General features: G+C 58.7%; 2 protein-coding genes across 2 annotated transcripts; one reads left to right on the top strand and one right to left on the bottom strand.

The window, feature by feature from the left end:
• Nucleotides 1-1,483: 1,483 nt before the first annotated feature.
• Chchd4 (coiled-coil-helix-coiled-coil-helix domain containing 4) lies at nt 1,484-9,252 on the bottom strand. Its single transcript, XM_048786967.1, has 4 exons — nt 9,226-9,252; nt 7,458-7,503; nt 4,783-4,881; nt 1,484-2,551 (listed from the first exon to the last, which is right to left on the bottom strand). The coding sequence occupies exons 1-4, from the start codon at nt 9,250-9,252 to the stop codon at nt 2,250-2,252; spliced, it is 474 nt and encodes a 157-aa protein (XP_048642924.1). The 3' UTR covers nt 1,484-2,249.
• Nucleotides 9,253-14,346: 5,094 nt separating this feature from the next.
• Nucleotides 14,347-26,296, top strand: Tmem43 (transmembrane protein 43). Its single transcript, XM_015495060.2, has 11 exons — nt 14,347-14,520; nt 15,256-15,390; nt 16,263-16,357; nt 17,226-17,275; nt 17,517-17,586; nt 18,191-18,261; nt 19,154-19,275; nt 19,533-19,607; nt 20,524-20,625; nt 23,015-23,132; nt 24,190-26,296. Exons 1-11 carry the CDS (start codon nt 14,464-14,466, stop codon nt 24,390-24,392), a joined length of 1,098 nt encoding a protein of 365 aa, XP_015350546.2. The 5' UTR covers nt 14,347-14,463; the 3' UTR covers nt 24,393-26,296.
• The last annotated feature ends 177 nt before the right edge of the window (nt 26,297-26,473 follow it).

Here is a 26,473-nt window from a genome sequence, read left to right as displayed (position 1 = left end):
TATAAAATTATGAAAATCTCTTGAGTGGTCAGAGCGAACACTGATGGATTCATTTATAAGGTTTTATTAAAATTAACTTTTGTGCCGGGCACGGTGGTGCATGCCCGTAATCCCAGTAGCTCAGGAGGCTGAGGCAGGAGGATTACAAGTTCAAGGCCAGCCTCAGCAACTTATCAAGGTCTTAAGCAACTTGGCCTCCCCGGCCAACTTTTTTTTTTTCAAAATTAAAAAAAAAAGGGCTGGGGATGTGGCTCAGTGGTTAAGTGTCTCTGGTTCAATTCCCAATACCAAAAAAATTCACATTTTTATCAACTATACACTGACACCTGTGATCCTATTTCAATAAAGCATTTAAATTTTTTTTTAACCACAAACTAACGTTTGAACACTTCAGAAGGCTTATTTGATATGCTAAAATTATGTGGGAAACATCATCGAATAAGAAATGATATTCAAATTTGAGTTCCATTTGTAAGGTTAGTAATGTACATTACAAAACTGTATGTTATCAGTCGATCATAAGGTCAAATTGTTGTCCGACACAGAAATAACCAAAATTTCCAGTCATCGTTATTATTCAAACTCTTATCAGACCTTTATATCATGGTTACTTAGGGTTTTTCTGTTATTTTTTTCAAGACAGTCTATGTTGCCAAGCTGGCATCCAGCGGTCGGTCCTCTGCCTCAGCCTCCCGAGTAGCGAGGACTACCGTGCCCAGTTCTGAAATCTTCTTGCTTTCGCTAAAAGTTCTTTGCAAACAACATAACCCTAGAGTGTCATGTCTCTAAGAAGTTTCATGGAAAAGTTGCACAACTCTCATCAAACAAGCTTCTGATAACTTGAGACCCTCCGAATAGCATGGACTGAAATTTCCAGAACCTTAATGGAAAAGCTGGACTCATAAAATCGCAACATCGACATCAAGCAAAACAGGAATTAATGACACAGGACCCGGCTGATGACAGGTGATGGTTTGGGACTTCTTGTTCAAAGCACTGGTGAAGGCAAGGCCCATGTGGCAAAGAACTGAGGCCTCTGGCCATCAGCCAGTGGGGAACACAGACCCTGGATCCAACAACCTACAAAGACAGCCCACCGAATCCTACCCCCAAAATCCCTCGGGTGATTCTGTAAGGTCTGGCGAGCTGGAGTCGCCCACAAGGATGACCACTTCATCTGACCCAGCCAGGGAGGCCAGGAAGTCCAGGAGGCCAGGGAGGCCGGGGAGGCCAAGGAGGCCAGGGGCTTTGGTTTCCTCTTCCCACATGGGAGGGAGCATCACCCCCGTCAGGGGCTACTGCAATGTCTGCAGGAAGCCAAGAAGCTGGCTTTGAACTCACGGTAGAAAATTTTTAACAGACTCAACCCGGTTTGTCGGGATCTTTAAAAGAGGAATTTCAACTGCAATTTTCCAAAATTCCTATTTCCTTATATCCAAAGTATGCCCAACTTGTGAAAATAAGAGACACGCTCAGACGCAGGTAGGAATCACGTTTCCTTTTAATTGAGCACTTCATTCACACCATGTCCTCTCTTGGCAACAGTTAGGTCCCGACCTGTCAAGAAGACTGCAGCGGACCAGAGAGAGAGCCCATGTGAGCAGACCCGGCCAGGGCTCCGGACAGCACAGCCAGCAAAAGGCTGGGAACCCAACATCCAAGTCTGCACCTTCTAACCGTGGGAAACCCGGAGCTCAATGCAAACAAAGGAACCAAAATTCATCAAGAATGAAGTCCCTTCTCACACACCCAAAGGCAAGACGGTTTGAGAGATCCAGCCCTGACCATCTGGCCTCTTCTACCAGGGACGGCCCCACGCCAGCATTTTTATAGAGTTTTTTTGGTTTTTATTTCATTTCCCAAAGAGGAGTAAGATCTACTAACAGGGACAGGATGGATCAGATCAAATCAGCTCACTCACAGGAACATTCCGGGGTGGTGACCTGGGGTTGCTGAGAAGGTTCAGCACAGTGTGTGACAGTGGCAAAGCTCAGGGCAACCTGACAGAGAAGTCAGAGGGGCGGCCACCCTCGGGGATGGCCGTGTGTGGGACGCACCTACCTGGGACCCCATGGTGTCAGGGGGCCAGGTCACCCCGATCATCGACAGGAGTCATTTTGTACATTACAGTGCACACAGCAGGACAGGAAGGACACTTTCTCGGAGGGTGGGTGACTCAAAGGCTCTCTGCAGAAGGTCCACGTCACTCTGCAGACGAAAAGCTAGAACCCAGGGCCTCAGGGCCTGCATTAGCTGGAGTCCACCCCGTCTTTGGTCACAGTGGCCTCAGGGGGAGCCGTTGGCTCTCCGTGTTCCGCTGCCTTCTTCTCCTCCTCCTCCTCCTCGTCCTCCTGGGGATAGAGGTCCGGGTACTTCTGCATGCATTCCTGCATGGCCCGGAACTGGTCCACACAGTCTGACCCCTTGATGTCCTCTGTGCTATAGTGGAAGCAGGAAAAGGCCGATTTGAACTGTTCCCCACAGGGGCCGCTGGCCATGCCCCCCAGGCACGGGCAGTTCCAGTTAATGTCTCCGTTTGGCAGTATCAAACCTGCAACAGGAAGACGGCAGGAAGACGTGAGAGGTCCTCTAGGGTCTCAGAAAGTGCCACGTCAGCCACCCCCCAGGCCTGGCAGGCGCTCCCCTGGGCACCTACCTTTGGATCTGGATCAAGTTCAAATGCCAGAGTTCCCTGGCTCAGCTGGACAGAGTGGCCGTGGATCCCTCACCACGGGCAACGCTCATCTCTATTCTAAAACACCTCCCAGCGCAGGAGCACTTAGATGATGTCACTGTAAGGGCGCGGTGGTGCACACCTGTCATCCCAGCAGCTGGGGAGGCTGAGGCAGGAGGATCACAAGGTCGAGGCCAGCCTCAGCAATTTAGTGGGGCCCTGAGCAATTTAGCAAGACCCTGTCTCAAAGTAACAGGAGCTGGGGATGTGGCTCCGTGGCAGAGCACCCCCTGGTGCTCTGATAGTCTTCTACGGAGAGCACTCTTCAAGAGAGCCTCTAAAATGCCACCAAGATTCCAAGGGACCCTTCACTCCAGGACATGTCCCAGCACAGCACCGTGCCCTGGTGCCCGGGGTCCGCGGCTGAACCCCCCTCTTAATCCTAACCTGGGAAGCTTCCCGGATGAGCAGACCTGTTACTGTTTCTCGTTCATAAAGTGGGGTGACGATGGGCGCACCCCAAACTGACAAAAGCAAAACCAGCCTTTGTGCACTGAGCCACGCCTGGTGACCACGGGGTCCTCTGAGGGTCTCCTGCAGCCGCCCTGCCTACGCCAGCTGACACCATTTCTAGGTTTCATGGGATCCAAGTCAGGACTGCAGCCAGAGCCCCAGTGTGACCCCATCTCCCCACTTCTCCCCACTTTTCAGGGACCTGGGGGCTGAACTGGTACAAATGCTGCCCCCTGGAGGCTCAGTCTGATAAGACACCTGCGTCCAGACCCTGAGAGCGAGCTTGGTGACATTAAGGATCACAGCCAGGCCTGCAGACGCTCCTATCGTTAGAGGGCGGGAGCAGGACAGGGCAGGGGCTCTCAGCCGGGGGTACATGTTTTAAACCCCTCCAGGAGAGCCCAACAAAGCCTGGTCCGTGACCTCCGGAGTCTTCATGGATCAACAAAATCTGCTCAACTCGTTTGGAACTAAAGGCAGACACAGCACTGGAGGTGACAGAGCTCCGACTCAAGTTACCCCTGTGGCTGTCCTCCCTCCTCAGGACACTGACAGTTTGCGTGAGAGCTGTCCCTGCCACTGTCCGTAGGGTGCCACATAGACATCCTGAGCTTTAATCTGAGGAATGAAGCTTCCCACCCAGCACTATCTACACTTGCGACAGCATCTGAACCCCTCCCACCAGGACCCCCCACTCCAGGGTCAGCTGCCAGCTCTTGGGTCCTATTTGTCACCAATTCACACCACAAGTCATGTTAGTGCTCAGCATGAATGTCAGAAAGGGTTTGGGCTTTTTATTATTGTTATTTTCAGAAGTGGGTTTTGGTGGGCAAACTGGGCACTACTGACTAGTGAACTGGCTAAGTTTTCTGTCTAAGTCCAACACCCAAAGCCTTGGAGTGGACCCAGCTGGCCCACGCCTGTCATCCCAGCAGCTGGGGAGGCTGAGGCAAGAGGATCGCAAGTTGGAGGCCAGCCTCAGCAAAAGTGAGGCCCTAAGTCACTCAGTGAGACCCTGTCTCTAAATAAAATTAAAAATAGGGCTGGGGAGGGGGCTCGGTGGTCAAGCACCCCTGGGTTCAATCCCTGGTACCAAAAAAAAAAAAAAAAAAAAAAAAAGAGTGACATCCTAGGCCCCAGTCATCACTGTCAATGGCTCTGACAGGTGAGCTGAATCCTGCTGCTGGAAGCTGCCCGTCTGTAAGTGATCCTTCCACGCCAGGTGCTTGCTGGGGCACTTCACAGGGGACAGCGGGGACTGCAGCAGCCTCACAGGACAATTCCCACAACTGCTTGCTGATAAGGTTGGCAGACTGCAATGTGGTCACTTGACAGAGCACACAGATCCCTGTCACCTCTCCCTACCTGCAACTGCTGGAATCCGACGTCCACCCCTGAGACATCATCCATCGGCCACCTAGGCCAGAGCCAAACCCCAGGAGGGCAGAGGCAGGATGCGCTGCCTGCAAAGCCGACCGGGGCCCACATGGCACCTCCACCCCAGCCTCGGCTCGGACCAGGTGGGAAAGGAAGTGTCCACACTGAGCCTCAGCCCAGGAGGTGCCTGTGGGTGGCCAAAAGCCCCCGTCACTCACCGTGTTCCTCATATGGATCATTGGGGTCATCGGCCACCAACTCTGCATTGCTGGGAGTTTCATGGTCTTCTTTGGTCACAAATATGATGCGATCTTTCCCTGGTGTTAGGACACAAGAGGAGGAAAATGTTTCACTCAAGAGAAGCGACTGCACTGGGTGCCCCTAAGAGCCACTCAAACCCCTGCCGGGGGACCTTCAACCTGGAGCGCATCACTCACTCTGGGGAAGATCCAGCAGCCACTCGAACCAAGACCAGGAGCGCGACACAATCCCACTGGGATCGGGGTGCAGGGAGACACACCCCACCTTGCAAAGCCAGGGGACACAGGCCCCAAACCCAGACAGATGTGATAGCGCGAGTCTCCAACTGTGCCAACAGTAACCAGCACACACCTCCCTCGCCACCAAGACGGACTGCAGACCAGGACCCTCAGGAACCCAGACAGGACAGCGCCTGTGAACTCCAGGGCTCCGCCCAGTGTCCCCCAACCTTGGCCATGCCCCCACCCACCCTGCTGGCCCACAGCGCCAGAGAAGCCACCTGATGGGAAAGGACACCTGAACCTGCCACCGAAGGCTGACACACAGGTGGCCGGAGCACACCAGGGTCAAGACACTTGTGGGCTATTTCCCAGCAAGCGCAGTGCTGGGGACAGGAGCGATCCAGAGTGCTGGTGTGTTTAACGTCAGTGGCCAGCACGGGAGCCAGGCTTCAACCCTCATTCAGGGTCAGAGTCTCGGCCTGGCTCTGATGCCGAGGTCCCCAGGCCTCCAGCCAAGCCAGGGCCACACTGTGAGCTCCTCCTAATGGAGGGCGGTGAGCACAGACAGGGGCAGGGACCCACCAGACAGGGACAGAGACAGCAGGCCTTCCAGTGACCCTGATACAGCACAGCCTCATCAGCACCCGACCCACTGAGGACAGGGGAAATCCCAGGCCCAGAGGGAGGTGACGGCTCGAGATGACCAGGGGACACCCAGCTCCCTGCTGCTCTCTGTGACTCCTGGCTGCACCAACAGCACCCCACCCTCCCCAAATCTCTAGCCACTGGTGACCCCAGCAGAGACGGCAGCCATTTCCCCTGTGCGTGGGAGCACCTTGTCCCCAGCGCTGCCTGGTGGGTCATCCATTGTCCTGCGGTCCCCAAGGGCAGGCTGGCTTGGTCCATTTCTGGTCCTGGGCGTCAGCTGGTCTCTCCACCCACCCCACCCTGAGAGGGGGACAGCAGCACCTTGTCCTGGTCGCGCACTGCCTGGCCTCACTGAGTTTCTGTCCCACCCTGGTCTTGCTTGTCTTGGGGGACAGGAGGGTCTTCAGGCGGGCTGGCTGGACCTGGCCAGGTGGGGATGGCTGCCAGCGAGGCCGGACGACCTCCAGCTTTATTATAATCCATGAACACCCCCCTGTTAACCTGGCCCCCCCTCATTCCTTTAGCCCTCTATCTGCAGCCTCCTCCCACAGGGTGCTAACACACTGGAGGGTTTACTTCCGTCTTCTCCTCCTTCACCAAGAATAAGTCTCCTTTGGCTGGAGCAGTGCACACGCCTGTCATCCCAGCAGCTTGGGAGGCTGAGACAGGAGGATCACGAGTTTAAGGCCAGCCTCTGCAACATCGAGGCCCTAAGCAGCTCAGCGAGACCCTGTCTCTAAATAAAGCACAACTAGGGCTAGGGAGGGGGCTCGGTGGTCAAGCACCCCTGAGTTCAATCCCTGGTACCAAAAAAAAAAAAACCCTCCCCTCTGCTCCCCAACTGGAGCTCAGTCTTCTTACTGGTTCCCCAGTTTTGAAAGAGAAAAGGACCCCCTTTCAGGCTTACAGACTGTACAACTTTATGGGGCTGACCTGAGGCTCTGGGTAGTGACCTGCCCAGGCTCCCGGGGCTGGAAGCTCCAAAGTCCACGTGGATCCTGCCCAGACACCACGATCCCCTCCCCCAGCAGGCCCAGTCCTGAGGGCTGACCGCGGCCTGGCACCACCGGGCAGTGCCTGCCGGGGCTCTGAAGCCCAACCCCTGCCCCTGCTGAGAATGCAGTGAAAAGCTTGCTGAGTGAACAAGGAGGATCCTTCTAGAAAATTCTAGAAAAAGTACAAGGCCAAATTTTGCAGCCCTACTGACTACCCACCAGATCCCAGGACAGCTGGGCTGATGGGACCCTCGGCTGAGGCCACAGGAGGTACGTAGTGCTTTAAAAGCCTTCTCCAGGGCTGGCGTAGTGGTGCTCACTGTCAACCCAGCTGCTCGGGAGGCGGAGGCCAGGTAGAGGCCAGGCGGAGGCCAGCCTGAGCAGCTCAGACCCAGTCACGAAACAGAAAAAAAAAAAAAAAAAAAAAAGTAGCTGGGGCCTCCTTCAGCCAGGCGTGGTGGCACAGGCCTGGGATCCCCGTGACCCAGGAGCCTAAGGAAGGACAATCACAACTGGAGGCCAGCCTGAGCCACTCAGCAAGACGCTGTCTCAGAATAAAAAGGGCAGGACGTAGCTCAGCGGGACAGCACCCGGGGTCAATCCCAGTGCAGGGCGGGGGAATGCGTCTTCAGGCTACCTCCAAAAGTGTCCCTCAGCCTGCAGACAGGGGGCTCTCTGAAGGGTGAAAGCCAAAGTCTGGTGACACGTGTATGAGGACAAATCAGGGGACACAAGGACAGTCCAGTGTGCTCTCCTCCCCACTCACACCTGCGCAGGGTCTCCGGGACCAGGTGGGCAGTGCAGGCGAGCCTCTCTATGACATGGCCTGGGACCTGCACCCGCCTGGGTTTTGCCCGCTGAGGCCGTCTGGGCCTCAACACTTCGTGTGAACCTGGCCAGGCCCTGTCAGCACGCCCGGTAACCCTGGCAACGGCCGCCTGCAGCTGTGCTGCACAGGAGAGCGGGCGCACACTTCACAGCTGGGCTCTGGCAATTTTGTTGACCGAGATCTGATGCAGAGGCCCAAAAGGTCCAAACGCGGTCACGTTCTGGAAGCATCTGTGGAGTCTGGCCTCCCCCAAAAGAGCCGAGTCAAGCTGCCTGGCATGTCTGTGCTTCTCAGGGGACAGGGACACACAGTGGAAGAGGGCTCACCAGCCCAGCACAATGCAAGGATGACCCCTGTCCCTCCCCAGGGGCGAGGCGTCCTGTGCACCCCTGATACCCCGTCGCTCAGACTGTGGGGGCACAGCAGTGACAGCTGATCCCTACAGGCCTGCACCCTATGCAAAGTGCTCCTCATCAGGACGTCCCCTGTCCTCCCACCAACAGGGGCAGATCGTCTTCACCCAGAGGAGCTCAGCTAGCACGTGCCCAGGCCCAGGGACAGCTCGCCCAGCAGTGCCAGGCCCGAGTGGCAACCTCAGCACCATCAAGAAGAGCAAAACTGAAGTGTGCTGCAAAGTCAGCGCCGCCGACTCTTCAACAGACCCGCCTGAGGACGGAGCTAGAGTCACAGATGGTCACTGGTCAGGTAACCAGCCAGGCCAGGGCTCCACGACCTCTCCCGGGACCTCCCTGGAGAAATACAATATTCCAAGGCTCGAGTTCATTTCCAAGGTGAGAGGACCACGCCAAACCAAAGAGGAATCCGTGTCTCCAGGTCGTGGCTAAGCACAGGACACCCTGCGGCACACAGTGACATCGGGACCCCGAGCACCAGAGGGCTGCAGCGCCCGTCAGCTCCAGCCCTGCCAGCCTCCTTGTCACAGGAACATTCTGGGTCTCAGAGAACAGGTGCCACCAGCAGTCCTGCCTCCCGCCCGCCCTCCCTCCCCAGCTCAGTGAGAATCAAGAAACGGGTTAGACAGAGGGAGTGAAGGGCCCCTGCCCTCTCCAGAAATGCCACTCAGGGAACAATGGCATCAACTGGCAAGGACACAGGAGACCAGGAGAGTCCCGGGCAAACCAGAGGCCTCAGGAAAGATCTGGAAGTGGGAGCCGTCCTCCCTCCACCCTGCGCTGAGCCCCGAACCCGAAATGCGCTGCCATCAAGGAGGAGGCCCACGGGTGGGATCCCACCAGGGCAAGGTCCCCGACCAAGACCTTAGGGGAGGACGACAGGGACAAGGCCTTCCAGAAAGAAATGTCCCCGCCATGGGAAAGCCTGAAGGCACCAGGTCAGGACTGAAAGTGTTGACCAAGCCCCTGCCCAGCCTCTCACAACACTGTCTCCGTGTCACCTACCAGGGTTTGTGACCGCCATCACCTGGTAATGTGGTCACCCAACCTTTTCCACCGTGCCAAGGAGGCACAGAGAGAGTTACTTTCCTCGCTACCTGTGCCCAGTGGCTAGCACACCACAGGTGCTCAATAAATGTTTGTACACTGAACAGGAGAAGGCAGGTTCTGCGTTAGCAGGAGTGGGCAGCCCAAGGCCAGGGAGCCCACGCTAGGTGGCCTTCAATGCCAAGCCGCGGCCTTCAACCTGAAGGCTGGGGAGCCTCCCAATAACTGTGCACAAGCCATGACTCACTGAGGACAGAGGGCAGGCACAGGTCATCGCATCAAGATCTGAGCGCGGTGGCACACAGGAGGTGACACACACCTGTAATCCCCAGGGCTTGGAGGCTGAGTGTGAGGACGGCCAGAGGCCTGAGCCCAGGCAACTCCACTGTAAAACTCCAGTTGGGAACCTACAGTGTCCCCAGGCACCCACAGAGTCCCCCGTGTGGCCTCCGACAGTCACCTCCCCTCCCCTGATAAACAGGGTGAAGCTCTGGCAGGCTGTCGTGGCCTGGTAAGAGGGAAAGGCCAGAAGACCAGGGCGGAGACCACCAGGCCAGGTGATCTGACCCAGGGTGAATGATCTAACAGAGAAACCCGGTGGGAGCTGGTAAGGACTGAAATGGGGGTCAAAAGCCCCCAAATTCAGTATAAATGATAGAGCCAATGAGCAGCCGGAACAAGGATGCACTCAGCTGGAGGGCCCTGAGGACCTGACGTCCCATCACTTGTCATCAGTGATCCTCTGCGTGATCCTCACGGCTCTCAAACTCTACAGCCTGTCTGGACCCTGGTGAGAGCCCCAACTCCTCCCCAGGACCCTCTCCTCCACGGGTCGTCCACTCCGCACCAGGAAAAGCCTGCCTTGGTCTGGACCTGGTCACTGAGGCCTGAGTGCGTGTGCATCTGCTGGACTTAAAGCCTAAGGCTGAGACTTTTGAACTCAGCATGCAGAGGGAAGGTCTGTCACCAGCCTGTCATGATTAAGTGGGCTTTGCAGTGCCTAGAATTAATCTAGAATTGCTTGCTGTGAATGCATTATGTGTATGGCAGTGCCTGGCATTAAGGATTGTCATTTTCTTGATTAAGAACCTATAGAGTGAAATTGTATTGAGTAATTTGAGTGAATAAAGCATCGAAAGGGGCAGAAGCACGTGCACACTCTTTATTTCTCCCCTCGACTGCACACGTTGCAATTTTGCCCCCTCGCGACACTGAGGCAGGAGGATCCCAAGTTCAAAGCCAACCTCAGCAAAGCTAGATCCTAAGCATCTTAGGGAGACCTGTCTCTAAATAAAACACAACATAGGGCTGAGGACGGGGCTCAGTGCTTGAGTGCCCCTGAGTTCAATTCCTGGTGTCCCCCACCCCTACCCCCCAAAGAAGATCTGAGCACCTATTATAAGGTGCTAGCTCTCAGGTTGGCGGGAGAAAACACACAAGACAAAAAATAAGGTAATTTCAGAAAATTTAGAATGTGAAAGTCACAAAGGGTCAAGGAAGGCCCCTGTTTCAATCCTTACCAGCTACCACCGGATTTCTCCACAACATCATTTACCCTGGGGTCAGGTCATCTGGTTGGGTGGTCTCCCCCGTGGGAGCTGATCTTACAGGACAAGGAATCAGCAACAGGGGGTGGGAGGAAGGACACAGTTGGCTAAGGCAATAAACCCAGAGGGGAGAGCGGCCAGGCAGGGGACAGAAGAGGCTGGAGGGACACGCAGCAGGTTGGAAAGGAAGGCTTTAGATAGGAAGGGGTTTGAGATCATTTTCCTAAACCCCCGAATCAACGGATTTTTTAAAGGATCAAGAAACGTTAATCCCTAGTTGAGTTTTGATTCTCTCCATGGGTGTCTCAGGCACCCATCACCCGCCTTCTCTGGCCCTGAGAATGTGCCTGGTGACCTCTGCGGAATGAATGAAGCCCAGCCTCTCCACCTCCCAGGCTGGACTCAGGACTGGAGGAGCGGTTAGGTGGCAGCTCAGGTGACCACAGGCCTTACCATAGAGGGGGCTTCTTCTGAGCCACCGGGTACAGGTGGAAACAGAGAGGAAGTGAGGGACCGGGGGACACTCTGAGGAGGGCCAAGGGATACTTCCTCCCAGCAGAGAGGTCCAAACCGCAAACTGGGTTGAACAATGCGGTTCTAGAACCAGATTGCCAGGTCTGGGAGTCCTCCAGCTCTGTGGTTCTGCTCAAGCCACCTGTTTTACTTTTACTGCTCCATAAAATATGGGCGGTATAACAGAGCCTGAATTATCAAGGTCGCTGAGAGGTCAATGAGATCAGACTTATAAAGCATAAATGGCGCCTGATATGCAGCTGGAGCTCAATAAATGCTCCCACTGCTGCCACTACTCCAGCACTGCACGGTCTGGCCCACGAGGCAGCTTTCCAGGACAGTTAAAAAAAAAAACAAAAAAAAAGGTGTGTGCAGCCCGGCGCAGAGGCAAGGCGGCTGGGGAGGCTGAGGCAGGAGGATCGCGAGTTGGAGGCCAGCCTCAGCAATTTTTAGTGAGCAACTAAGCAGCTCAGGGAGACCCTGTCTCTAAAAAAAACATAAAAGGGGCTGGGGTCGGGGCTCAGGGGTGAGCACCCCCGGGTTCAGTCCCTGAACCGTACAAACGGGACCACGTGGGTGCTCGCAGGGGCGACCAGGACGCGTCCCCGGCAGGTCCCGTTACCGGATGCGACCGCCCCGCCGCCCGTTTGGGGACCTCCCACGTGCAGGCCCCTCTGGGGTCCGGGTTCGAGCTTCACCGTGACCTTGGGCCACCCCGTGTCCCCCTCGGGGCTCGATTTGGTCGACTTTACTCCGGGGTTGGACGACCCCGCCGCCNCGGTCGGTGATTCGTCGGGAGCCAGACGGGGCCCTGGGGGGGGCTGAGCCCGTCCATCCGGAGCGCGGGGAGGCCGGTCCTGCCGGTGGAGCTGTCCAGCGTGGGGCTGCGGGGCCGTCCGCGCCCTCGGGGGTCTGTGCGCCGAGCCCGCCGGCTGCAGGGGAGCCGGCCTGGGTCCCCTGGGCCCGTCCTCCTGCGCGCGATCGGGTCCCCTCCTTCCCCGTGCCCCGTCCTCCTGGGGAACTTTCTCTCCATTGGGCTCGGGCAGCACCGCCCACGGGGTGCGGGCTGAGGAGCCGTGAGTCACCCGCCTTCTCTGTGAAAGTGCTTTGGAGCCAGGTTGGGAGCCCGCCAGCCCCAGACACGCCCTCCCCCGGCCTGTTAGGCTCCCTTTCCAGGTCCCTCCTCTGTCCCCAAGCCTCTTAGCTGCCTCCCTCCCCTCCTGAGAGGCCAAGGTTTGTGTCACCCTCTGCCCTGGCACGCTCTGCCTGGTGTCCCCGGGGGAAGAGGGGTGTTGAAAGTCCCCAGAGGTGGTCCACGAGGAGTAGGGTAGGGTAGCCTCCAAGCCATCTCATGGTCACCACCTCCCTATTTTTCAGATGGGAGTTTCCCTGGCAGAAGGCACCTGCCCAGGGTCTCTCGGCCAGCTTGGCGGCTGCAGCATGGGAAGGTGTCAAAAGGGACAGAGGGGATCAAGAGACCTGGGTGGGGAGGAATCCAGACCCTTCCACTGTGCCTACCGTCTCTGGGTTTGTCTCCTCCTGGGATCCCTAACTGTGACATTGAGGGAGGGCTGTTAGCTTCTGGCACCAATGGCCATGGCCCTAGTGGGCAGAGAGCATCGTGGGTATGTTGGGATCTGACCCCTCAGTGAACACCCTCTGCTGCCCAGCCCTGTCAGCTCATCCAGTAGCTGGGGACACGTTCATGGGGCCACCAGGCCTCACCAGGTGAGGAAGAGACCTGAAGACAGCAAGGTGGAGCAGGCAGGCAACTGAATTCCGCCTAACAGCAGCCTGTGATGAGTACATTTTTTCCATCAAGTGAGCAAACAGGGTCAGAGAGGCAGAGCAACTTACCTGGGGTTGTACAGCAATTGATTGGCAAAGCTGGAATTCTTTTTTCTTCTAATATATTTTCAATATATTAAATATATATTTTAATGTCTTATATATTTTATATTATTTATATTTTATGTTTTATATTTTATATATTTTATATACTTTTAATAATCTTATATATCTTTTAGTCGTAGGTGGCACAAGATCTTTATTGTATTTATTTTTATGTGGTGCTGAGGATCGAACCCAGGGCCTCACACACACTAGGGGAGCACTCTACCACTGAGCCACAAGCCCAGCCCTGAAGCTGGGATTCTAACCGAGTATCTAGGAGTGGAATCGCTGGATCAAAGGGAAAATATGTGTGTAACTTCTAAGCTATTTGACAAAGAGATTGTTAGAAATGTTTTTTTTTTTTTTTTTTGTACCAGGGACTGAACCCAGAGGTGCTTAACCACTAAGCCACACCCCCAGCCCTTTTGATTTTTCTTTTTTTTTTTTGAGACAAGGTCTTGCTAAGTCACTGAGGCTGGCCTCAACGTTATGATCCTCCTGCCTTGGCCTCCTGAGTCATGGGATGACAGGCATGCACCACCATGTGGAGCTAGAAATGCATTTTTAATTAAATTCAGTAACGAGGAGCTGGGCTTTTGGAGGGGCATGGTTCCTCTGGGGTCTGAAGAGGGGTAGATAGCCCTGTTGGTGGCAGTCAAGTCATGGCCACCAACAATACTAGGAGGTCAAGTGAGAGAGGGAGTCCAGGGCTAGAATCCACCTTCCCCTGGGGTACCCAGGCGGGCTCCCTGGAGGAGGGGGATCTTGGAGGCAGACCCTGGAGGACGGGCATCCCCAGCAGGGGGTCTGGGGGGCAGCGTCAGGGATGTGGAGGCTGGGAGTGGTTCTGGGGAGCAGCTGCCATCTGCTGGGCTGTGGACGCCTGTGGGGAGAGGAGGGGCCGGGCATGCCTGGGCAGGATCCAGGCTCCCACTCCAGGGCCAGTGGATCAGGCCTTGCCCAGCCATCACAGCACAGGGTCTGGGTGAGTTCCCACTCCGTCACCCAGGGCCAGGGTCCTTGGCCAAATGATCTGAACCCTCCATGTCCCCCATCTTCACTGGTTAAATGGGGGTAAGAGTCCAATGTGCAGGACGGGCTGAGAGCCCCAGGGTACAGTATCGGTGGCTCAGTGCCTTGGCGAGGTAGAGCCATGTGGGCGTTAGCTGGCAGGAGTGTTATCAGATGTCCCCATAAATCACACAGGGCCACCTCCCAAGCTACAGGTGAGCTGACGGACTGGCCCCGGGACCCCTCAGACCCCAGGATCTCTCGTCCACACCCACTGACGGTCACTGAAGAGCTCTGCGGCTTTACTATATATGATCAAACTCACTCTCATGGAATTTATGCTCAATAAACACATTTTGGGTAGCAAGATCCAGTGTATTTTTAAAGGCTGGTTTGCATTCTGATTTCTTTTCTGGATTTCCCTTCAGTACTCCAACACAGGCAGCAGAAGGGAACATGTCAAGATCACCTCTGACCCCCAGCCAGGCTTCCTGGAGCGGCTGAGCGAGACTTCGGGGGGAATGTTCGTGGGGCTCATGACCTTCCTCCTGTCCTTCTACTTAATTTTCACCAATGAGGTAAAATGTCTCGTGTCCCCGTGGGCACAGCGTATCAGGGAACAGGGACTATAAATCCAGAGGCTGCATTTGGCAATAAAGGACCTCGATTTTTATAAAAGAGAAAGAATAATACTGAAGGAATCAAAATTCATTTTGTGGTGACCTACCTCACCCTGGGGTAGGCAAGACTCCTGAAAATCCTGCTTCAGGCATGGTTGGATCCAGGTGTCCCTGCGGGGTCACCCGACTCTCCGTTCCTTCAGCCCTTCCCTGTGTTTCTCGCTGTGGCATCTCTCTTGGGCAGGGCCCTCCTTTGGCAGGCAGAGGTGGCTCAGCAATTCCAGTTTCACGTCCAAGTAGCTCAGAGATCCTAGAGAAAGAAAAAAAAAAAAGGAACCAAGTCTTTCTAAAGCAATTTTGCAGAAGTTGCAGAAGGATCTCTGAGTCCGGGTTTGGGTCTCAGGCCTTTGAGCCAGTGCCTGAGGCCAGGGTCAGAAAGGCCTGTGGGGACCACGGGGACCAGGAGAGGAGAGGAGAGGGGTGGAGAAAGGGGAGGGGGAGGCCAGGCAGACAGGGAGGCCACTGTGCCCACGTGAGGCCGAGAGCCGGGGCTGATGGGAACCCGCGGGTGGCGGGAAGAGGGGAGCCTGGCCCAGTCCCGCTGCCTCAGTCCCAGCAGGGAAGTGGGGAGACGGGTGTGAAGGCAGCAGCCTTGGGTCGCCCTGAGGTGACGTCCCCTGCCCTCCCCTGCAGGGCCGGGCGCTGAAGACAGCCACCTCGCTGGCGGAGGGGCTCTCCCTTGTGGTGTCCCCCGAGAGCATCCACGTGGTGGCCCCAGAGAATGAGGGGAGGCTGGTGCACATCGTGGGGGCCCTGCGCACATCCAAGGTAGGACCTGCCGCAGCCTCTGGGGTGGGTCCTGGAGGGTGACAGACACCGGGGTGACCCCCAGCGCCACCTCTCGGCCGCGGAGTGCACTCGTGGCCTGGGACTGGGCTGACCTCTTGGCACAGTGCCTGGCACGTGGTAGGAAGGTCACACACAGGTGCTCTCGCGGTGACAGTCCACGTGGAACGCAACAACTCTGGATGTCAGAGCTCTGCTGTCGTAGATATGATTTTTTTTTGTACTGGGGATTGAACCCAGGGTCACATGACCACTGAGCCCCCTCCCCAGCCCTTTCTATTTGGAGACAGGGCCTCCCTAAGTGGCTGAGGCTGGCCTCGACCTTGCCATCCTCCTGCCTCAGCCTCCAAAGTCACTGGGGTTACAGACGTGCACCGCCCACACCAGCTGTGCTGTTATTTGAGTGTTGGCATGACGCAGTGGGGCCTGCAGCCTGACCTTGTACTCTAGGTCAGCGTCATGGGCATTAAGGGTTAAGAACTGGGGACACCCAGGCACGGCGGTGCACCCTGCAATCCGAGCAGTTTGGAGGCTGAGGGAGGAGGATTGTGAACTCAAAGCCAGCTAATTCAGCAACTTAGCAAGGCCCTCAGCAACTCACTGAGACCCTGTGTCTAAATAAAAAAAACACAAAATAGGCTGGGGAGGGGGCTCAGTGGCTGAGCGCCCCCAAGTTCAACCCCTGGTATCCCCCCAAAAATATCCAAGAGTTAAGAACTGCACAGGCAGCTCCACTTGACGCCCCCACCTGTCCCCGTTTTCCACCTCCTTCCAGCCCACCTCCCCGAGCCAGGGTTTCTGGGGGGATGTGAGGGCCACCTGTATTTTCTGGTCCCTTTGACTCTCTTCTGAAGCTCTTGTCTGATCCAAACTACGGAGTCCACCTTCCGGCCGTGAAACTGCGCAGACACGTGGAGATGTACCAGTGGGTGGAGACGGAGGAGTCCAGGTGAGGAGCCCGGTAAAGGAGGTGCAGGCACCTAGAGAAAATGCAGCGGCTTTTGTTTTTTAGGGGTACCGGGGATTCAACCCAGGGCCCTCGACCCGTGAGCCCCCTCCCCAGCCCTATTTTGCATTTTATTTAGAGTCAGGGTCTCACTGAGTTGCTTAGGGCCTTCCTTTGGCTGAGGCTGGCCTCCAACCGGCGATCCTCCTGCCTCGGCCTCCTGAGCCGCTGGGATGACGGGCGTGGGCACTGCGCCCAGCAGGCCTTTCATTTTGAAGCCTCTGAAATTCAAAGTATAGACTCTTCGTACCAGAAAAATATCAGATTATCCCAAAGTTAAAAGCCGCTGATCTTTCATTTGGGGATGGCCAATACCCCCCGCAGAGTGGCTCCAAAATGAAAGGGGGACTGACCAGCTCCCTCCCAGGGACATCCCAGGGAGCGCACGTTGGGGATGTTCCAGGATCCAGGTCTCCAATGACGCTGGCACCTTGTGGCCCCCCGTTCCAGCCTCTGTGCCCACCTTTCCCTTCCTTGGGCTCCACCTTGGCCCCCGTGGTAGGCAGAGGTCACCTTCCCGCTGACAGCCTGTCGGGAGTCCAGGGCGTGATGGCACCGGCCAGGTGGGCTCAGTCCCCCTGAGCTACTGCACAGCCTGGGTGTGAGGGGACGGTGGCCCGTGGGCCCTACCCAGGGCTGTCCTGACCAGAGACTGCTGCCATCCATGGAGGGAGCTGGCCCTGTGCCCCGAGCAGGCCCGGCTCTGGCTGGGACCGACCAACCCTCTCCTTCCCTTGGGGACTGTAGCCCTATGGCCCTGGGGGTGCCCGGATCCTGGGGGGCCTCAGGTGACCCCTGTGCTTCTGTGCAGGGAGTACACGGAGGACGGGCAGACGAAGACGGAGACGAGGTACTCCTACAGTGAGTACCGCCCGGCCACCAAGGGCCCTGCTGGCCGCATCCTCCGTCCTCTGTCCCCAGCCCGTGGCGGGACGGGACCCGTGGGTGGAGCTGGGGACAGGCACAGCACTGAGCCCAGGAGTCCTCCCCTCTGGGGGCGCCAGGAGCTGTCCCCTGACCTCTGGTGTCACGGGCTCAGGGTCCATGGGCCTCGGCCATCGGGGCCATGGGTATGGCTGAGCTGTCCCCTCTCCCTGAGCAGACACCGAGTGGCGGTCAGAAGTCGTCAGCAGCAGAAACTTCGACCGAGAGATCGGCCACAAGAACCCCAGGTGAGCGCGGCCGGGGCCTGTCCAGCCTCAGTTTCCCCATCTGAGCAATGGGAGCGGGCTTTCTGCCCCGGGGGTCGAAGAGGACATGGGACATGTTAGGGACCAGGACACGGACGAGTCACCCTCGGGAGGCCTGACCAAAGCGCAGGAAGGGACGGGCGTGGACAGACCAGGGGAGGATCCTGTTGGTGGTCACCTCTGGAGGACTGTCAGGAAGGGCCTCTGGGGCAGAGGCTGGTGACCTGGTGTCCACAGAGGGGGGTCAGCTCAGCCGCACAGGGTGGTGGAGCCCGCGTGTCCCTCGAGCACCTCTGGGGCCTGGGCCGTGGGCCACCGTGGTCAGGGCTACGCCAGGAAGATGGCGGGAAGGGGTCAGTGAAGGGTACGAGTCCAGGGAAGCCCCTGCCACAGCTCAGTGGGCCACCAGAGTTCTGGGGACAGGGACAGAGTGAGGGGGCAGGAGCCCTGGGGACGGCCGAGGAAGACGTCTGTCCTGCCTGGTCTCTGGACTCTCAGGAGCCCCCTGGGTGGGACCTGCCAAGCCCAGACCACCTAGGGTCCCACGCAGCTGCCCTCCTGGTCACCAACGGCCCTGTCCCCACAGCGCGATGGCAGTGGAGTCGTTCACGGCGACGGCCCCTTTTGTCCAGATCGGCAGGTTCTTCCTCTCGGCAGGTAAGTCCCAGCCCTGGTGACCAGCTGGTGCCAGCCCCAGGCCCTGTCCTGTCCTCGTGGCCACTCCCAGGGGCAGCAGTCCCTGGCACCCGGCCCTCGGGGGTGGAGGATGGGAGCAGCCTGTGTCCTACTCGGGGCTGGGGCCGGAGGACAGGCGGGTCCCCAGGAGGTGGGGACTCCACGCAGCACCCGCCCCCACCCAGCCAGGTCCCAGGAAACCAGGTTGGTCCAGGGAACAGCCCAAGCTCCCTGTCCCCTCCTGGGCCACGCCCATTTGTGGTGACCAGAGGTTCTGAGGGAGCCGTCCCTCCAGCAGCCAAGAAAATCAAGGCCTCTCCCTGTCCCCGCGGCTCCCTGTGGCTCCACCTGTGGGCCCCACCCGGGCACAGCCCTGTGCCAAAAGAGGATGGCGTGTCACATGCTCCCTCGGGGACTCCAGAGAGGAGCTCCCAGGGGATGAGGCCTCGCCACGGGCCACAGTAACCCCGAGACACCCCCATGGCCTAACCCAGGAGGGGACGAGATGGGCAGGGTCCAGTGTCCAAGGGAGGGGAGGCCCAGTGACCAGGCTTGGCCTCCCGCCCCGTCCACCATGTGGCTCAGCTGCTGCGCAGTGGGAAAGGGCCGGGCCACTCTCAGAGCAGGGGACACTGGCCCGGCAGGGAGAGGGGACGGAGCAGCCCTCCTGGGAGGGGGTGACACAGGCCACCGGGAAGCTCTGGAAGAGCCCGAGTCGGGAAGGGGCCTCCTGGGGGAGAGGCCAGGTGTGAGGACGCCGAGGTGCGGCTGGGTGGTGGCGCACGGAGGGCTTGGGCACCGTGGGAGGGACATCGGGGTGGCAGGTGGCAGGTCCCCACGGGGCCGGTTGCTGAGCGCGGGGCCTCTCTGCCAGGCCTCATCGACAAGATCGACAACTTCAAGCCCCTGAGCCTGGCCAAGCTGGAGGACCCCCACGTGGACATCGTTCGCCGGGGCGACTTTTTCTACCACAGTGAAAACCCCAAGTACCCGGAGGTACGGAGCAGCCTGGGCCGTGGGGACAGCGGAGACCAGGGCCTGGCGTGGTGTCCCCGCAGCCCACTCCTGCCCCAGAGGGCTCCCTGTGTTGACCCACAGCTGCGCGTGGCCAGATAGAGTCAGAGGGGACAGGGCCTCGAGGGGACAGCCCAGCCTGGGCAGAGGTGGAGGGAGGGACCCACCAGCCAATGAAGGAGCCGAGGCCCAGCCCCAGGTGGCCACTTGCTGACGCCCTCCCGTGTCTCTCCCCCCAGGTTGGAGACCTACGCGTCTTCTTTTCCTACGCAGGACTGAGCAGCGATGACCCTGACCTGGGCCCGGCTCACGTGGTAACCTGGCCTCCCCGGGGGCGGACTCCGAGTCAGGGCATCAGGGCCTCTCCAGGCGCAGACCCCAGGAGAATGTGGTGACCGCGTTGTCCCCTCCCCCTGGGGACGCACACGCTCGCCCACACTCAGTCCCAAGCTTTGCTTTTGAGCAGCTACTGAGTTCCGTGCCTCCCTGCCACCATCCCCAGACCCCAGGCCAAGAAATGCAGGTCTAGGCTGGGCGGTGGCCCACGCCTGTCATCCCAGCCGCTCGGGAGGCTGAGGCAGGAGGATCGAGAGTTGGAGGCCAGCCTCAGTAATAGCAAGGCCCTAAGCAACGCAGGGAGACCCTGTCTCTAAATAAAATACCAAAAAGGGCTGGGGACGGGGCTCAGGAGTGGAGTGTCCCTGGGTTCAATCCCTGGTACCAAAAAAAAAAAGAAAGAAACATTGTCCTGGACGGTGGCCTCATCGTGTCTGACAAGAACCGTGCAGTCACAGGTGGCTTCCCCGTCCGTGGCCTTGGTTCCTGGCCCTGGGTGTGCACTCAGGAGCTCCATCCTGGCCGGCCCAGGAAGGGGCAGGAAGGACCTCTGGGCCCAGGTAGCCAAGGAGAAGGGGAAGCCACGTGACCTCGACGTGGCCTGGCTGCAGGGTGGCTCAGCTGGGCCCGTGGCAGCCAGTCGTCCCCTGGGCTCTCAGTCCAGGACGTGCCCAGCCCTGCTCCGCCCGCCACCTGCCTCTGGCCCAGGGTCCTCCTTGGAGCTCTGAAGGAAGGGGGCGGGACAGCCCAGGGGGAGTCCAGGAGGGACAGACACGCCCAGGTCCCCCCACTCACTCCCTGGTCGCCGTGGAGTCCCAGAGAGAGCAAGTGTGGTGGGCAGTGGGGGTCCTCACCTTGTGCCCAGGGGCCTCTGACGCTGATTTCTTGGACTAGGTCACTGTGATCGCCAGGCAGCGAGGTGACCAGCTCGTCCCGTACTCCACCAAGTCGGGGGACACCTTGCTGCTGCTGCATCATGGAGACTTCTCGGCAGAGGTGAGTGGCCGCTGCCCCACCTGCGTGGAGGGGGAACAGGTGTGTCGGCCCCTCCTCCTCCCAGGGGCTGTTCCAGAAACTTCCCCTGCTAGCGACCGTAGCCACTGCCATACAGCAAGAAAAAGAAATAGAAAGAACAGACACCGAGACGGAGGGATAAAAAGCCACGTGGTGTTACAGGGGTCGAGAGCTGCTCTGACACCTGGGCTCCTACGCAGAGACCAGTCTGCAGCCATCGAGGGCTCCCAAGGAGTGACATTTGTGCAGAGGCCACATAAAGAAGGGGGTATCAGCCCTGGAGGAACCGGGCCGTTCAGGGACTGGGATAGGAAAAGGCCCCTCAGTGGGGCGCACTAGGAACAGGGGGCAGAGGCCACGCTGAGGTGCCCCTTTGAGGCCATCAGGAGGGCAACAGAGGGGTTTGAGCTGGAGTATCCGGGCCGGGTGAGTGGGGGCAAGTGCCCTGGGACAGTCCCCACAGCCATCGGCATCCCTCTCCCCGTCTGCACCAGGGAGGTCCTGCAGGAGGAAGGTACGGGGGGTACCGAGGAGCCAGTTCTGAGCCCTAGAAGTCACCCTCTCTAGGCAGGAGTCACCGTGTGTCAGCTCTGCTGAGGTGGTGGACACTGGGACCCTGGCTGGGACATACACTTGCCTTAAATCAGGGGCCAGAGAGGGCGAGGGCAGGAGCAGGCCGCAGGGACCACCTGGGACCCTCTGTTCCTGTTCCTGGGCCCTTGGCTCCGTCTGTCCCCTGTCCCTGTGACCCTCCTACATGGTGGTGCCTGGCCAGGACCTGGGGAGTCGGGCTCTCCTGCAGGAGCCCGGGGAGTGGCTTCACGGTGGGGCCGCCCCTCCCAGCCTGGCACCCCGTGAGTCACCCTGGGGACTTTCTAAAATTAGGAGGCCTTGTCCAGGCCCTGTTCTCCTGCCCTGGCCGCAGGCCCAGTCCCAGGCTTCCTTGGGCAGCGTCCCAGGCCCCAGCTCTGCCCGCAGGGAGGAGGGTGGGGCGTGTGAGTGCGTAGGCCCACAGGGAAGGCCCTGGCCTGGGAGGGTGCGCGGCCTCCACGCCCTGGGCCTCCTGCCTCTACCCCCACGTGGGGTCTCTGCCGAGTGGGAGAAAAGGCCCTGAGCCAAGGACACCCCAGGGCACTGAGAACAGGCCCCAAAGTCAGGAGGCCGGGACAGGAAGCGCAGGGGAGCAGCCGTGTGGGCCCCAGGGAGCCACTCACCTGCCCCCGGCTCAGTGCACTGCCCGCGGGGCCTGGGGATTGTGAATGGCTTGTCCTCCACCGTCTGTGTCCTCTGTGGGAGGGGACAAGTGTTCCTGCTCCCTGGGTCACCTTGAGGACCAAGCAGTGCACTCAGGACTCATGGGAGACAGGACCGACCAGGTGGGGTGGGAAGAGGGGGTTAAGAGACAGGGCCTCCCTGAGTGGCTGAGGGTCTCGCTGTTGCTGAGGCTGGCTCTGAACTCGAGATCCTCCTGCCTCAGCCTCCCGAGCCCTGGGATGACAGATATCATTAGGCAGTAAATGTTACCTACTAGATTGTGACGGGGCCTGGCAGAGATCCGGGGCTCCGGGAAGGCTCTGGGGAAGTGGCGTTTAAGCCAGGACGAGAAGGATGTGGATGGCCGGGCAGAGCCACCCACATGGGCCAAGGCCCAGAGGTGACAGGACCTGGTCTTGGTGGGACCTCAGCAGGTCAAGGGCATGTGGGTGAGGGAGCAGGAGCCCCGGAGGTGGAGTGGGTGGAGGGAGCAGGCCGCGGCTGCCCGCCAGGTCCCAGCTCCGGGGTGGGTGGGCGGTGGTCCCCGTTGCTGAGGTGCGGATGACAGAGTCGGGGTGCAGGCTGCGGGGCCTGAGCCCCTGTGTCACCAGGCCAGGGGCAGAGGTGCTGGGCAGCCAGCAGAGGGGCCAGGGCTGTGGCCTTAGGTGGGGGCCACACGGGGGCCAAGAGGCGGAGGGAGGCCCTGGGCAGAGCGTGGCCCACAGAGGCTGCCCTGGGCGAGGGTCAGGGCGGCCATGAGACCCAGAAGGTGCAGCCTGAGATGCAGGGAGAAGGGAATGACGGGAGGGTCCCCGAAGCCAGAAGCAGGGTCCTGGGGCCAGTGGACGCCACAGGCTGAGCAGTGCCCGGTGCCTGGCTCGTGCTGTCCGTCACCACACACACGGGGGTGGCAAGGGGCACCGGAAAGGTCCCTCTGTGTCATTCCAGAGATCACGCACTGAGGCTCTGTGCCGAGAAGGGCTTATGCCTTCCAGAAAGTTCTCTCCACTGTGCCAGGTTGACGGGGGGCTCCAGAGCTCCCGAGCCTCAGGTCCAGCCCCGTGGCCCCTGCCCTGCCCGCTGGCCGGCTGGTGACCTCCCCCTGCCCTGTCCACAGGAGGCCTTCCGTAGGGAGCAGAAGAGCAACTCCATGAGGACGTGGGGGCTGCGGGCGGCCGGCTGGATGGCCATGTTCACAGGCCTCAGCCTCATGACGCGGATCCTCTACACCCTGGGTAGGTGCGGGGCCTGGGGCCTGGGTCTCGCGGCCCCTCGGGCCACCCCCTGCCTGTCCCTCCCTGGGGTAGAGTCCAGGCCTGGGCCATGTCTGTCCCCCTGCGCTGTCCTGGAATGGACGCGAAGTCACGAGTGAGCAGCGTGGTGCTTCCAGAGGGGGGACGTGGGGCCACCTTCCAGGGGCAGGTCTGGCTTCTGAGATTGAAGGTCTGGCCCCACCGTGTCCCTCTGTCCTTCGCTCCCCCCTGGGACAGCCCTGTGAGGAGGCCGGCCTCCCGGCTGAGCTGACCCAGCCTGTCTGGGGTCAGAGCTGGGAGCGCCTTCTGGGCTTGGGCCGTTGGTTTGGGAGACAGAGGTTCTCGGGGACCTCACCCCAGTGTGTCCCTGCCCAGGCTTCTCTGGCCCCCACAGGAGCCCTTCCCCGCTGGCTCTGGCTGGGGGACCCTCTCCCTCGTCCCAGACAGCAAAACCGAGGCCCCGAGAGGGGAGGACGAGTCCTCGAGGCGCCGTGGACAGCTGACCTGGGTCCAGGAGACCCGGTTCTGTCCTGGGCACGTCAGGGAGAGCTCAGGGCCCAAGCAAAGCCGCCATCGGGGCCAGGAGTCAGGATGCACCTGTCCCCAGGCCTGCCTGCTGCCCCTCTCTGGATCTAGCTGCCCATGGTCCTGGTGACCCACAGGCAGGACCCGTGGGAGCAGGAGGCCCACACCCCTCCATTCCTCAGTGACTCACCGCCTACTGGGCGCCCTGAGCAGTGGGCAGCACAGCTGGGTCCTGTCCCCTCCAGGGTCAGCACAGTGGTGACCTGGGCCCGGGCAGTGGAAGTAGACATCCTGGTCCTGAGTCTGCAGGGAGCAGGGGTCTCACCAATCCCACAGGGGGATGTCTGCCCGTTGGCCTCAGGTGGTCACAACGTGGAGTCCAGGTTACAGAGTTGACCGCATCGAGTTTCCTGGTGCTGGGCAGAGCGGGTGGCTCACAGGGAGCCCTGCCACCCAGCTCAGGGCCCCAGGGCCAGGCTGCTGCGCTCCCCACACTGACTGTCCCTCTCCGCAGTGGACTGGTTTCCTGTCCTCCGGGACCTGGTCAACATCGGCCTCAAAGCTTTTGCCTTCTGCGTGGCCACCTCGCTGACCCTGCTGACCGTGGCTGCCGGCTGGCTCTTCTACCGGCCCCTCTGGGCCCTCCTCATCAGCTGCCTGGCCCTGGTGCCCATCCTCATCGCCCGCACCCGGGTGCCAGCCAAGAAACTGGAGTGAGGAGGCCCTGGCCCCGCCGACACCCGCGTGGGCTCGGGGCCCGGGTCCCCTCACCTCTGCCCGGCGCTACCCGCACTGTGGGCTCTGCTCCCCTGTCCTCTGCCACAGGGCCCCGGAGCCGTGTGCGTGTTGGAGTTGGGGTCCTTCTGTGCACATGTCCCCGCCCCTTCTCTTGCCAGTCTGTCGCTTTGGTGGGCAGAAGCATCTCAGGGACAGTGACCCCGCGGGCCCTGTCCGGCTTCCTTTCCCCTTCCCTTCCCTTGGGCCTGAGACGATGTGGAGCAGCTCCACAGAGACCTGGTGACAAAGAGCTCAGCCTGGTCATTGTCCTTTCTCATCCCTGAGAACAAATGCCACAGCCCCCGTCACACCCCCGACCCCAAAGGCATCCTTCACTGCTAGGCTGCACTGGGTGACCCGGATGCCGACGAGGCCCGGGGAAGTGGGTGTGCCCCAAACCAGGTCTGCAGACAGGACTCCGCTTGGAACTTCAACGAAAACCACCAAAGAGGTCCAGGGGAAAATGGACGCTGTTGGGACTGCCATCTATTCTGTGGCTGGGGAGAATCCTCTTAGTGCCCAGACCTGCCACGGTCCAACTTAGGTCTTCCTCTGTTACTTCCCTCCTTCCTGTGTCCCCTCCTGTCCCAACAAGGAGGTGTCTGAAGATTTAAAAAAAAAAAACTCCTGGACAATCAACCTTTCAGACTGTTACAAAAACACCCTGGACTCTGTCAGGTGAGATTGATTCAGAGCAAGAAAGGTGTTAAATTGGGGGTAGGGGGGTTACCTCGGGACATTGGGGAGCTTTTAGATGCTTCTGAAATCAGTGTTCAAAACTATGCTGCCTGGTGCAGAGGGACGCGCCTGTTATCCCAGCAGCTCTAGAGGCTGAGGCAGGAGGATCGAGACTTGGAGGCCAGCCTCAGCAACAGCGAGGCCCTCAGCAACTCAGTGAGGCCCTGTCTCTCAATAAAATACTAAATAGGGCTGGGGACGGGGCTCAGTGGTCGAGTGCCCCTGAGTTCAATCCTTGGTACCAAAAAAGAAAAGAAATCAGTGTTTTTAGCAAAAGAATTTGTTCTCCCTCTGCAAAGACCTAGGAAGCTCAACAGGTGGAAGGCAGCATTTCTTTTCTGAAAATCCTGACATCACAAACCACCTGTTCACCTGAAGCCACTCATGAAAAGGTGGGAAGCCTCATAGTAAAGGGCTCCTCCACGGTGACCCCAGAGGACACCCGCCTCGGCCTCGGCTGCTGTCCCTGGCCTGCAGCAGCAGCTTCTGGGCACCCTGTGCCTGCTGGGCTTGGCTCTGCTCGTCCGACTCACCCCACTGGATCCACGTGACTTCTGAGTGTCCCTTTATGTTGTGTGTCGCAACCTTCGCATCTTAACAGAGCCTTCGTCCGTCCTTCATCTTCGTTACAGTGACAGCTGCTCGGTCCTTGCTGGGGGTGGTTGTCTGCAACAGAATGTCCAGGGGGGTTTCAGGGTCAGGACTCCTGACCCCAGTGACTCTCCTTGTTCTGAGCTGCCCGGGCTGTAAATTGGGGATCCATGTTAAGACAGAGATGGCACCAGAGGTGACGTGTCTGCATTTACAACTGAGACAGCGTCCCTTCCACTTAGTCCATGGGCCGACTCCCTCCGTGGACCCTGGAGAATGCTCTGAAGGCGAGATGCGTGTAGTTGGCTGAGAGCTAAATAGGGAATCCTTGGGGTTTGGCTTGTGCCATTTCTTTCTTGTGAGTTTTAAACAAACGGCTTTAGGATGGTTCCTAAATAGCAAAACAATGTTAAAATAATTGGGAAGCTTCGGAAAAACACCACGGAATTTGTATTATCTTTGTATTTTTGATAAAATTTGTGAAATAAATGTCTGAATCTTTTGCTGTTACCCTATTTTGGGTTTTGAAGTTGGTGGCTCCTTTTCAGTGGTGGTTACTTTGTATTTGTTCAAACAATTCAACCACCAAGTTTTACTGAGCAGTGTGAATTTCTAGAAATCAGTTCCAAGTGACTCTGAGTGGTTGAATTGGTCTCAGGTCTTTTTAAAAGAGTGACTCAAGATGCCCAGCA

This window comes from Marmota marmota, unplaced genomic scaffold (assembly GCF_001458135.2).
Source record: "Marmota marmota marmota unplaced genomic scaffold, marMar, whole genome shotgun sequence".
NCBI classification, from domain to species: Eukaryota; Metazoa; Chordata; class Mammalia; order Rodentia; family Sciuridae; genus Marmota; species Marmota marmota.
The sequence above is the reverse complement of the archived record's forward strand: the minus strand, read 5'-3'. Positions and strand labels throughout refer to the sequence as shown.